Raw genomic sequence first — 12,790 nt, forward strand, 5'->3', positions numbered from 1 at the left:
AATGGATAGGGAAGGTCTAGACCAGGGGGTTCCCTACCTGTTTATTGCCATGTACTAATACCATTAACCAGGGGGTTTGGGATCCCTGATTCAGAGCCGCGTCGTATGACGTGGGCGATCGTGGTCTTTCTGTGACCGTGATTGTTCTTGGAAAACTTTTCTTCAGAAGTGGTTTTCTATTGCCGCCTTCTGGACAGTGACTTTCCAAGACGGGTGACCCCAGCCATTATCAATACCCTTCAGAGACTGTCTGCCTGGCGTCAGTGGTCACATAACCAGGTCTTGTGATCTGCACCGGCTGCTCGTACGACCATCCACCACCTGCCCCTCATGGCTTCACGGGACCCATTCGGGGGGGGGGGGCTAAGCAGGTGCTACACTTTGCCCAAGGGTGACCTGCAGGCTAACGGAGGGAAGAAGTGGTAGAAATGCATCTCCACACTGTTAAAGGGTTCCCAACCTTTTGTATGCCATGGTGCCTAACTGCTAACGGAGGGGCCTGAGGACCCCAGGTAGGGACCCCTGTGCCTAGGGACTGAACGTGTGCGTGTAAACGGGCATCTTGGCCAGCACGGGTGGGTGGCCCTGTTACTCGGAGAGTCTGTGCCCACTCCTTTGCGGTGTAATTCTGTCCATCTCTTGTCCTGCCAGCCCACTGCAGAAGATGATTCAAAGGTCTCTCTCCTTCTCTTGCAGAGTCTCCAGCACTCAGAGGTGAAAGGCCGGTCTCCGAGCAGCCGGCAGGAGCGGGAGGCAACGTCTCGCCAGTGTGGGGGGAAGACCCCGGAGAAGTCCGAGGCTGAAGCTCACCCCAGCTCTGGCCATTCCCCACCCAGCCAAGCCAGGGAGGAAGGAGAGGGGGAGCCAGTCCGCCCCCAACCCCAGCCCCGTGCCCAACCCACCCCTGCCCTGCGGCCCAGTGGGACACCACCCACCACCCCAGAGCAGCCAGACAGGAGCCCGCCTGGAGCCAAGGATCAACGAACCCCGAAGAGCGGAGGGGCCCCGGCTCAGCCTGTCCGCGACACCCCGTCCCCGGCCTCGCCCCGGGAGCCCTGCCGGGCCGCACAGCCCCGGATGCCGCCCCTCTCCGGCCCTCACCGCACTTGCACCGACCAGGAGGCCAGGGGTAAGCCGGCCCCGAGGCTGATGCTCCACCAGGCAGCTGGGGCTCCGGCCTCAGTTGGTAGGCCGAGCCGGCCAAACGATGAGGCCCTGAGCCTCGCCGATGGCCCTAAGCTAGCGTGTGCGGTCGGCGGTGCTGAAGGCCGCTGGCTGCCCAGGCCTCCGCCTCTCACCTGCGGCCTCCCAACCCGGACGGTGACAGCACCAGCACGGCCTCCCCCTCCTGCTACCCCCACCCACCCCACGCCCTGCACCCCAAAGCAGGAGGCCTTACCAACCCTCGAAGCCCAGCCGCCCAGCGTGGCTGCAGAGACCGAGGCTGAGGCTTTGGGCCGCCACCAGGCCGAGCGTTCGCCTGAGCCTGAGGAAGAGAAGAGACTCCCCTGTAAGGCATCTCCAGCCTCCTCCTCGTCCAACGACCGGTCCCCGGCAGGCCTGCCTGACAGTGAGGTGTGGATCAAGGCCGTCTTCACTGACGAGGCCCGACATCATCGACGGCGTCACCACCACCATCACCGGCACCGACATCGGCCTTCCCCTCCTCACCCACCTCACTCACAGGCCACCGAGCCCCGTCCCGAGTCCGACGCGGCCCATGCCTCCCCCAGAACAGCGGAGTCTCCGAGCAAGCAGCCTGACCCCGAGCCCAGCCCTGCCCAAGCCCCACCCCAGGCGGCTGAACCGCCCACCAAACAGCCAGCCCCCGAGCGCGAGTCCCCGCCGGCCTCGCCCAGCCCCGTCCGTGCCTGCGAGAACGTCGCAGGCCCTCACCGCCCCCCCTCCAGGGCCAAGGCCCCCGAGTCGCCGCCCCCTCCGGCCGCCGGCGGGCAGGACGAGCACCGGCACCGCGGTCGGCACTCGGCTCGGGACCGCGGGCGCCGCAGCAAGTCAGGGAAGGGGAAGCAGCGGCGGATCCTGGGCAACATCGACCTACAAAGCAAGGAAATCCAGGCCCGGGAGAAGGGCAAGGCCGAGGGCGCCAAACCCACCAGGCCCGCCGCGCCGACCCTGGAGGAGCCCGAGAGGGCCGAAGGCAAGCGGGCAGAGCCTGCGGCCCCAGCCAGCCGGGAGCCCGACTCTGGCGGCCGAACCTCCCTTGGGCCCTCGGACATCCTGCGCGTCAAGTCCTTCCCCGAGGGCACCACCAAGGAGCTGAAGATCAAGCTGGTGAAGGTGGAGAGCGGCGACCGGGAGACCTTCATTGCCTCTGAGGTGGAGGAGAGGCGGCTGCGGCTGTCAGAGCTCACCATCGAAAGCCCCGGGGCCGATATCATCACCGCCTGCAAGTAAGCACCAGGAAAAAAAGACCCCCCCCCCCCCCCAAACACTCTGGACCCCCCCCTCCCCCCGACGAACCCCTCTCCCCACGATCCCCTCCCCCGCGAACCTCTCTCCCCACGATCCCCTCCCCCACGAACCTCTCTCCCCACGAACCTCTCTCCCCACGAACCTCTCTCCCCACGATCCCCTCCCCCGGCGAACCCCTCTCCCCACGATCCCCTCCCCCCGCGAACCCCTCTCCCCACGATCCCCTCCCCCCGGCGAACCCCTCTCCCCACGATCCCCTCCCCTGCGAACCCCTCTCCCCACGATCCCCTCCCCCCGCGAACCCCTCTCCCCACGATCCCCTCCCACTGCGAACCCCTCTCCCGACGATCCCCTCCCCTGCGAACCCCTCTCCCCACGATCCCCCCCGCGAACCCCTCTCCCCACGATCCCCTCCCCCGCAAACCCCTCTCCCCACGATCCCTCCCCCCGCGAACCCCTCTCCCCACGATCCCCTCCCCCCGCGAACCCCTCTCCCCACGATCCCCTCCCCTGCGAACCCCTCTCCCCACGATCCCCTCCCCCTGCGAACCCCTCTCCCGACGATCCCCTCCCCCGCGAACCCCTCTCCCCACGATCCCCTCCCCTGCGAACCCCTCTCCCCACGATCCCCTCCCCCTGCGAACCCCTCTCCCCACGATCCCCTCCCCCCGAACCCCTCTCCCCACGATCCCCTCCCCCGCGAACCCCTCTCCCCACGATCCCCTCCCCGCGAACCTCTCTCCCCACGAACCTCTCTCCCCACGATCCCCTCCCCCGCGAACCTCTCTCCCCACGATCCCCTCCCCCGCGAACCTCTCTCCCCACGATCCCCTCCCCCCGCGAACCCCTCTCCCACGATCCCCCCCCGCGAACCCCTCTCCCCATGATCCCCTCCCCACGGAACCCCTCTCCCCATGATCCCCTGAACACTCCTCCCTCCCTCTGAAACCCCCTTTCTCCATTCTTCAGAGCGCCCCTACCTTCCTCCCTCCAAACGCTCATTCCCAAACCCACCCACCCTCCAGAGCAGGGGTGTTTAGCACTGCAGGTGGGCTGAGACAATAGCTTCATGAACCGTACCCGTAGAAACGTGCATACAAACCGGACTGATAGACTTAAACGCTGTCAGGGTGAGGGAGCTCGATTAATGTCAGTCCAGGCGCACCTACATGGGGCGTACAGTCAGACAGGGTGCTGGGGGAGTCGGCTCCCTGAGGGACGGAGTGAGGGAGCTGGATTAGTGTCATTGGGGATACAGTCAGTGACACGGTGCTGGGGGAGAGGGGTCACTGAGGGATAGTGTGAGGGAGTTGGATTAACGTCAGTGGGGATACAGTCAGTGACACAGGGTGCTGGGGAGAGGGGTTACTGAGGGACGGAGTGAGGGAGTTGGATTAATGTCAGTGAGGATACAGTCAGTGACACGGCGCTGGGGGAGAGGGGTTACTGAGCGACACTGTGAGGGAGTTGGATTAACGTCAGTGGGGATACAGTCAGTGACACAGGGTGCTGGGGGAGTGGGGTCACTGAGGGATGGTGTGAGGGAGCAGGATTAGTGTCATTGGGGATACAGTCAGTGACACGGTGCTGCAGGAGAGGGGTCACTGAGGGACGGAGTGAGGGAGCTGGATTAGTGTCATTGGGGATACAGTCAGTGACACAGGGTGCTGGGGAGAGGGTTCACTGAGCGACAGTGTGAGGGAGCAGGATTAACGTCAGTGGGGATACAGTCAGTGACACGGTGCTGGGGGAGAGGGGTTACTGAGGGACGGAGTGAGGGAGTTGGATTAATGTCAGTGGGGATACAGTCAGTGACACAGGGTGCTGGGGGAGAGGGGTCACTGAGGGACAGTGTGAGGGAGCAGGATTAATGTCAGTGGGATACAGTCAGTGACACAGGGTGCTGGGGGAGAGGGGTCACTGAGGGACAGTGTGAGGGAGCAGGATTAATGTCAGTGGGGATACAGTCAGTGACACGTTGCTGGGCGAGAGGGGTTACTGAGGGACGGAGTGAGGGAGTTGGATTAGTGTCAGTGGGGATACAGTCACTGACACAGGGCGCTGGGGGAGAGGGGTCACTGAGGGATGGTGTAAGGGCACTGGATTAATGTCAGTGGGGATACAGTCAGTGACACGGTGCTGGGGGAGAGGGGTCACTGAGCGACAGTGTGAGGGAGCTGGATTAATGTCAGTGGAGATACAGTCAGTGACACAGGGCATTGGGGGAGAGGGGTCACTGAGCGACAGTGTGAGGGAGCTGGATTAATGTCAGTGGGGATACAGTCAGTGACACAGGGCGCTGGGGGAGAGGGGTCACTGAGCGACAGTGTGAGGGAGCTGGATTAACGCCAGTGGGGATACAGTCAGTGACACAGGGCGCTGGGGGAGAGGGGTCACTGAGCGACAGTGTGAGGGAGTTGGATTAACGCCAGTGGGGATACAGTCAGTGACACAGGGCGCTGGGGGAGAGGGGTCACTGAGGGACAGTGTGTGGGAGCTGGATTAACGTCAGTGGGGATACAGTCAGTGACACAGGGCGCTGGGGGAGAGGGGTCACTGAGCGACAGTGTGAGGGAGTTGGATTAACGCCAGTGGGGATACAGTCAGTGACACAGGGCGCTGGGGGAGAGGGGTCACTGAGCGACAGTGTGAGGGAGTTGGATTAACGTCAGTGGGGATACAGTCAGTGACACAGGGCGCTGGGGGAGAGGGGTCACTGAGCGACAGTGTGAGGGAGTTGGATTAACGCCAGTGGGGATACAGTCAGTGACACAGGGCGCTGGGGGAGAGGGGTCACTGAGCGACAGTGTGAGGGAGTTGGATTAACGCCAGTGGGGATACAGTCAGTGACACAGGGCGCTGGGGGAGAGGGGTCACTGAGGGACAGTGTGTGGGAGCTGGATTAACGTCAGTGGGGATACAGTCAGTGACACAGGGTGCTGGGGGAGAGGGGTCACTGAGCGACAGTGTGAGGGAGCTGGATTAATGTCAGTGGGGATACAGTCAGTGACACAGTGCTGGGGGAGAGGGTCACTGAGGGATAGTGTGAGGGAGTTGGATTAACGTCAGTGGGGATACAGTCAGTGACACGGGGTGCTGGGGGAGAGGGGTCACTAAGCGACAAGTGTGAGGGAGCAGGATTAACGTCAGTGGGGATACAGTCAGTGACACAGGGTGCTGGGGGAGTGGGGTCACTGAGGGATGGTGTGAGGGAGCAGGATTAGTGTCATTGGGATACAGTCAGTGACACGGTGCTGCGGGAGAGGGGTCATTGAGGGACGGAGTGAGGGAGCTGGATTAGTGTCATTGGGGATACAGTCAGTGACACAGGGTGCTGGGGGAGAGGGGTCACTGAGCGACAGTGTGAGGGAGCAGGATTAACGTCAGTGGGGATACAGTCAGTGACACGGTGCTGGGGGAGAGCGGTTACTGAGGGACGGAGTGAGGGAGTTGGATTAATGCCAGTGGGGATACAGTCAGTAACACAGGGTGCTGTGGGAGAGGGGTTACTGAGGGACAGTGAGCTGGATTAATGTCAGTGGGGATACAGTCAGTGACACGGCGCTGGGGGAGAGGGGTTACTGAGCGACACTGTGAGGGAGTTGGATTAACGTCAGTGGGGATACAGTCAGTGACACAGGGTGCTGGGGGAGTGGGGTCACTGAGGGATGGTGTGAGGGAGCAGGATTAGTGTCATTGGGGATACAGTCAGTGACACGGTGCTGCGGGAGAGGGGTCATTGAGGGACGGAGTGAGGGAGCTGGATTAGTGTCATTGGGGATACAGTCAGTGACACAGGGTGCTGGGGGAGAGGGGTCACTGAGCGACAGTGTGAGGGAGCAGGATTAACGTCAGTGGGGATACAGTCAGTGACACGGTGCTGGGGGAGAGGGGTTACTGAGGGACGGAGTGAGGGAGTTGGATTAATGCCAGTGGGGATACAGTCAGTGACACAGGGTGCTGTGGGAGAGGGGTTACTGAGCGACAGTGTGAGGGAGTTGGATTAACGTCAGTGGGGATACAGTCAGTGACACAGGGCGCTGGGGGAGAGGGGTCACTGAGGGACAGTGTGAGGGAGCAGGATTAATGTCAGTGGGGATACAGTCAGTGACACGGTGCTGGGGGAGAGGGGTTACTGAGGGACGGAGTGAGGGAGTTGGATTAATGTCAGTGGGGATACAGTCACTGACACAGGGCGCTGGGGGAGAGGGGTTACTGAGCGACAGTGTGAGGGAGCAGGATTAATGTCAGTGGGGATACAGTCAGTGACACAGGGTGCTGGGGGAGAGGGGTCACTGAGGGACAGTGTGAGGGAGTTGGATTAACGTCAGTGGGGATACAGTCAGTGACACAGGGTGCTGGGGGAGAGGGGTCACTGAGGGATGGTGTGAGGGCACTGGATTAATGTCAGTGGGGATACAGTCAGTGACACGGTGCTGGGAGAGAGGGGTTACTGAGGGATGGTGTGAGGGAGCAGGATTAGTGTCAGTGGGGATACAGTCAGTGACACGGTGTTGAGGGAGAGGGGTTACTGTGGGATAGTGTGAGGGAGTTGGATTAACGTCAGTGGGGATACAGTCAGTGACACAGGGCGTTGGGGGAGAGGGGTCACTGAGGGACAGTGAGCTGGATTAATGTCAGTGGGGATACAGTCAGTGACACAGGGCGCTGGGGGAGAGGGGTCACTGAGGGACAGTGTGAGGGAGCTGGATTAACGTCAATGGGGATACAGTCAGTGACACGGTGCTGGGGAGAGGGGTTACTGAGGGATGGTGTGAGGGAGCTGGATTAACGTCAATGGGGATACAGTCAGTGATACAGGGTGCTGGGGGAGAGGGGTCACTGAGGGACAGTGAGCTGGATTAACGTCAATGGGGATGCAGTCAGTGACACAGGGCGCTGGGGGAGAGGGGTTACTGAGGGACAGTGTGAGGGAGCTGGATTAACGTCAATGGGGATACAGTCAGTGACACAGGGCGCTGGGGGAGAGGGGTTACTGAGGGATGGTGTGAGGGAGCTGGATTAACACCCCCCTCCCCAGTTAGGCTGCTGGATTTGGGGTGGACTACTTTCCCCCTCCGTTGACCTGTGAGCCTCATCCCTGTCCTCTGTTGTAGGTCCACCAAGCTGAAAGGCAGATTCACGGAGTCCTACGTGCTGCCCGCCAACTCCATTAAGCCAGGCTGCCTGACAGAGCAACAGGCACAGCGAGAGAAGCTGAATCCTCCGACGCCCAGCATCTATGTAAGTACACTCGCCTACCCCTCTGCATCTGTCCCTCGTGACCACACCCCCCATTCCCACCCTCTCCCACTCTGCTCCCTGGGGCAAGTGGGATGACAGGGCCAGCGCAGTTAGCTGAGAGGGTCAGCATGGCAGTGATGGGCTGAAGGGCCTGTTTAATTTCCACACGGCCCTGTCACTCCTCAGTGCCGTGTTCCAGCAGGTCTTTGCTCTCTACCCGTGGAGTGAGGTACACAACTTAGAAACAGGCCAATCCGCCCTCAGCATCACTGCCGACCAGGTTGTCAATCTGAGCTCATCCCAATTGTCTCTGTTTGACCAACAGGGGCCCCAAAACCTTTATATGCCATAAGCCTCTAGTTGGGAACCCCTGTTCTAAACCTTTCCTGTCTACAAACATCTTTTTAACGTTGTAATTTAAACTTGCCACCTGCTCCGGTCACTCATCGTAAACTGTCCTGCGATTAGGCGGGTTGCTGAGCAGAGTGTCTGGAATGGCCTGCTCCACGCTCTATCTCTAAATAAATAAAGAGAGGTCCACTCTAACTGTGCCTCGTACCACCTTGCACGCACCCCCCCCCCCTTCCCTGCACAGAGAAGCCCCTAGCTCATTCTGCCGTTCCCCATGAGACGCGGCCAGAGGTTTGGGTCGGATTCCTTGCAAAGCCACTCGGTGCATCTCAGACCGTCAGAGCCGCTGATGGAGTTTCGAGGGAAGGAAGACTGGGGTTGAGCCACGAAGGACGGGTCAGTGGGAGTCTCGCCATCTCTCGTCAATTCTCAGACCCTGGATGGGGAGGGTGTGACTGGGACACGGAGTTGTATCTGAGTTCACGCTGCTTTAATTGCTCTCTTCCACCTTCCTCTCTCTCCCTCCGCCTCCCCTCCCCCATCCCTCCTCCCTTTATTCCCCCCCCCCTGCAGTTGGAAAGTAAGCGGGATGCCTTTTCGCCTGTGTTACAGCAGTTCTGTACAGACCCAAAGACGCCAATCACTGTGATCCGGGGGCTGGCTGGATCCCTGCGGCTGAGTGAGTGCCTACACGTTCAAACTCTCGAGGGGAATACCGCCACCCCACCCACCTTGCGGGACGTCACAACAGCCTGTTGCTGCTCTCCTGGGTTTGCCCCACCCCCCATCCATGTTGGGAGGGCAGAAGGGACCTTTTGGTATCCCGGATCAGAGTTTACCCCTTGTCCAATGTAACTCTGCGAAGGTCACTCAGTCGTCATCCTTGTGCCCTGCTCCGACCAATCAGACCGAGATTGATCTGACTTGCTTCCTTATACGACCCGATGGATTGTAAAGATCCCTCAAATGTCCACATACCTACAGTGGGGGCATCCCCACTGGCTGCATCACAACTTGGATGGAGCCTCCAGTGCACAGGGTGGCAGAGGGTTGTAGTCTCGGCCCTCCTCACCAACGAGGACATCAAGAACCAGAGCCTTAAGAAGCTGCAGACACCCTCCCCCCATCCAAGAATTTGTCTCAGACTGATTGGTCGGAGCAGGAACCGGGGGCTGAATGGAGGAGGGGAGAGTGACAGAGGCTGGGAGGTGATGGGTGGATGGAAGAGGGGCGAGAGGGAATAGTGACAGAGGCTGGGAGGTGATGGGTGGATCGAGGTGAGGAGGGGAGAGAGGGAACAGCGACAGAGGCTGGGAGGTGATGGGTGGATTGAGGTGAGGAGGGGAGAGTGGGAATAGTGACAGAGGCTGGGAAGTGATGGGTGGATCCAGGTGAGGAGGGGAGAGAGGGAACAGCGACAGAGGCTGGGAGGTGATGGGTGGATCGAGGTGAGGAGGGGAGAGAGGGAACAGTGACAGAGGCTGGGAGGTGATGGGTGGATCGAGGTGAGGAGGGGAGAGAGGGAACAGTGACAGAGGCTGGGAGGTGATGGGTGGATCGAGGTGAGGAGGGGAGAGAGGGAATAGCGACAGAGGCTGGAGGTGATGGGTGGACCCAGGTGAGGAGGGGAGAGAGGGAATAGTGACAGAGGCTGGGAGGTGATGGGTGGATCGAGGTGAGGAGGGGAGAGAGGGAACAGCGACAGAGGCTGGGAGGTGATGGGTGGATCGAGGTGAGGAGGGGAGAGAGGGAACAGCGACAGAGGCTGGGAGGTGATGGGTGGATTGAGGTGAGGAGGGGAGAGAGGGAATAGTGACAGAGGCTGGGAGGTGATGGGTGGATCGAGGTGAAGAGGGGAGAGAGGGAACAGTGACAGAGGCTGGGAGGTGATGGGTGGATCGAGGTGAGGAGGGGAGAGAGGGAACAGTGACAGAGGCTGGGAGGTGATGGGTGGATCGAGGTGAGGAGGGGAGAGAGGGAACAGTGACAGAGGCTGGGAGGTGATGGGTGGATCGAGGTGAGGAGGGGAGAGAGGGAACAGTGACAGAGGCTGGGAGGTGATGGGTGGATCGAGGTGAGGAGGGGAGAGAGGGAACAGTGACAGAGGCTGGGAGGTGATGGGTGGATCGAGGTGAGGAGGGGAGAGAGGGAACAGTGACAGAGGCTGGGAGGTGATGGGTGGAGGTGACAAAGGGCTTCAGGTGCACACTGAGTTCCTCCAGCAGTTTGTGCGTTTCACTACCTGCCACCTCCTGTGTCCCCTGAGGTTGATGGAACGCCCAATGACGGGTTGGGGGCAGAGTGACATGGGTAAGAGGAAGGAGTCCTAGCAAACGATGCCAAGACCCAGTGGTGTTTTTGTTGGGGATGGTTGGTGACGGTCTTTCAGACCCTTCTGCTCCTCCTAACCCTTTCTCCACCCCTCCTTCCTGGAGCAGATCTCGGCCTCTTCTCGACCAAGACGCTGGTGGAGGCCAACGGCGAGCACGCAGTGGAAGTGCGGACCCAGCTGCAACAACCTTCGGACGAGAATTGGGACCCCTCAGGGGGCACCCAGACCTGGCCCTGCGAGAGCAGTCGCTCCCACACCACCATCGCCAAGTACGCCCAGTACCAGGCCTCCTCCTTCCAGGAATCCCTGCAGGTCAGCCGGGGGCCGTGATCGCGACGGGCGGGCGGGCTAGCCTGGAGGGGCCCCTCTCGAGTTCCTCTGGGGGGCGTGGGGGGGAACAGAGAGGGTTGAGATGACAGACTCAGTAGATGTCCATTTAGTAGATGTGGAGAGGTACTACAGAAGGGAAACAGGCTCTTCAGCCCATCAACTCTGTACTGACAACAGCCACCCATTCACACCGATCCCACTTCATTTCCCCCCCCCCCACGCTCCCATCGACTCCCCCCCAGAATACACACCCCCAGGGGCAGTTCGCAGTGGCTGGTTAACCCACCGACCTCACATGTCGTTGGGATGTGGGTGGTAAACAGAACACCCAGTAGAAACACGTGTGGTCGCAGGAGAACACGCAAACTCCACACACACGCCTCATCATGGGAGAACATGCAAACTCCACACACACGCCTCATCACGGGAGAAAGCGCAAACTCCACACACACGCCTCATCACGGGAGAACACACAAACTCCACACATACGCCTGGTCATGGGAGAACACGCAAACTCCACGCACATGCCTCATCACGGGAGAACGCGCAAACTCCACACACACGCCTGGTTACGGGAGAACACGCAAACTCCACACACACGCCTGGTCACGGGAGAACGCGCAAACGCCATACACGCCTGATCACGGAAGAACATGCAAACTCTACACACACGCCTGGTCACGGGAGAACACGCAAACTCCACACACACCTGGTCACGGGAGAACACACAAACTCCTCACACATGTATGTGTGCAGAGGAGCACACTCACAAACTCACATGAACATGCACACACAGACACATGTGCGTACAGAGGATCACAGACTTGTGCACGCACACCCTCATGCCCATCACACAACACACACTCACACTCTCTCTGGCTCTGTGAGACCCCTGTGATGTAGGGATGACCCTGTACAAACGTGTAGTTTGGTGAGGAGACATCCTCAGCAGAGGATCAGTAGGGAGACATGATGTCCCTCGAGGGATGCTGGACTCGGCTGTGGTGGCGGAGTTGCCAGCAGAGAAGCAGAACGAATGCAGGGCTGTAGCTGGCAGAGAGTGTGTGGGTGGAGGTGGGGAGGGGGGAGATGGGCAGAGGGAGTGGGGGAGAGAGGTTGGATGTGAAAGGGAGGTGGTGGAGTCGGAGGAGGAGCACATGGAGGGTTTGGAGTAGTAGGTTTGCACCTGAGGAGGGGTGGGGACCAGATACGGAAGGGCGAGGCGAGGCGTAGTACGTAGTGCGGGGGAGCCATCGGGTATTTTTGCTCCCAGCTCGGACTAACCCAGCCCCCACCCCTCCCCTCATCCCTGTTGTTGGCAGGAGGACAAGGAAAGTGACGAGGACGAGCCGGAGCCCGAGGCGGAGAGGCCTGTCCCAACCACAAACAGGTACGGCCTCCTCTGGGTCACACGCACACCCGGAGACTGACACTGGGAAGAGGGGCGGGGGAGGTAACTGGGCAACTCGTGGTCTGTGAGCGGGGTGACAAGGGAAGGTAGTGAGTAGGGGGGTGGAGAGGGATGTGCTGATGAGGAAGAATCATTGAGACGGGGAGGAAATTATAGAGGGTGGAGGAGGTGAGGGAGGTGCGTTAGTGTGGCAGAGTGTAGGAATTATGGGGATTTGAGAGAAGGGAAGGTCAGCGGCGAGGTGGGGGGGCTACTGTCACCATTTCCCATTGTTCTGACTTTGTTCTCCCCACAGTGAGAGTGGACCACAGGTGCCCCTGAAAGTGATCAAGTTTGGCACCAACATTGACCTCTCCGACCCCAAGCTGTGAGTAACTTAAACTGCACCGGTCGCATCAGACACAGAGTGAATCTCCGTCTACACTGTCCCATCACACACTCCCAGGGTCAGACACAGAGTGAAGCTCCCTCTACACTGTCCCATCACACACTCCCAGGGTCAGACACAGAGTGAAGCTCCCTCTACACTGTCCCATCACACACTCCCAGGGTCAGACACAGAGTGAAGCTCCCTCCACACCGTCCCATCACACACTCACAGGGTCAGACACAGAGTGAAGCTCCCTCCACACCGTCCCAGCACACACTCCCAGGGTCAGACACAGAGTGAAGCTCCCTCTACATTGTCC

At 60.2% G+C, this 12,790-nt stretch overlaps 1 protein-coding gene across 6 annotated transcripts in view; it reads left to right on the forward strand.

The window, feature by feature from the left end:
- Window positions 1–12,790, forward strand: part of LOC140729208 (lysine-specific demethylase 6B-like) — a 264,889-nt gene that overhangs the window by 235,396 nt on the left and 16,703 nt on the right. For all 6 annotated transcript variants that reach the window (XM_073048717.1, XM_073048723.1, XM_073048719.1 and 3 more), the window contains 6 exons: window positions 697–2,411; window positions 7,551–7,677; window positions 8,602–8,707; window positions 10,467–10,672; window positions 12,013–12,080; window positions 12,397–12,468. In XM_073048717.1, the coding sequence (XP_072904818.1) occupies window positions 697–2,411; window positions 7,551–7,677; window positions 8,602–8,707; window positions 10,467–10,672; window positions 12,013–12,080; window positions 12,397–12,468 (2,294 nt within the window). The remainder of the gene's footprint in view (window positions 1–696; window positions 2,412–7,550; window positions 7,678–8,601; window positions 8,708–10,466; window positions 10,673–12,012; window positions 12,081–12,396; window positions 12,469–12,790) is intronic.

This window comes from Hemitrygon akajei, chromosome 6 (genome assembly GCF_048418815.1).
Source record: "Hemitrygon akajei chromosome 6, sHemAka1.3, whole genome shotgun sequence".
Lineage (NCBI taxonomy): Eukaryota > Metazoa > Chordata > Chondrichthyes > Myliobatiformes > Dasyatidae > Hemitrygon > Hemitrygon akajei.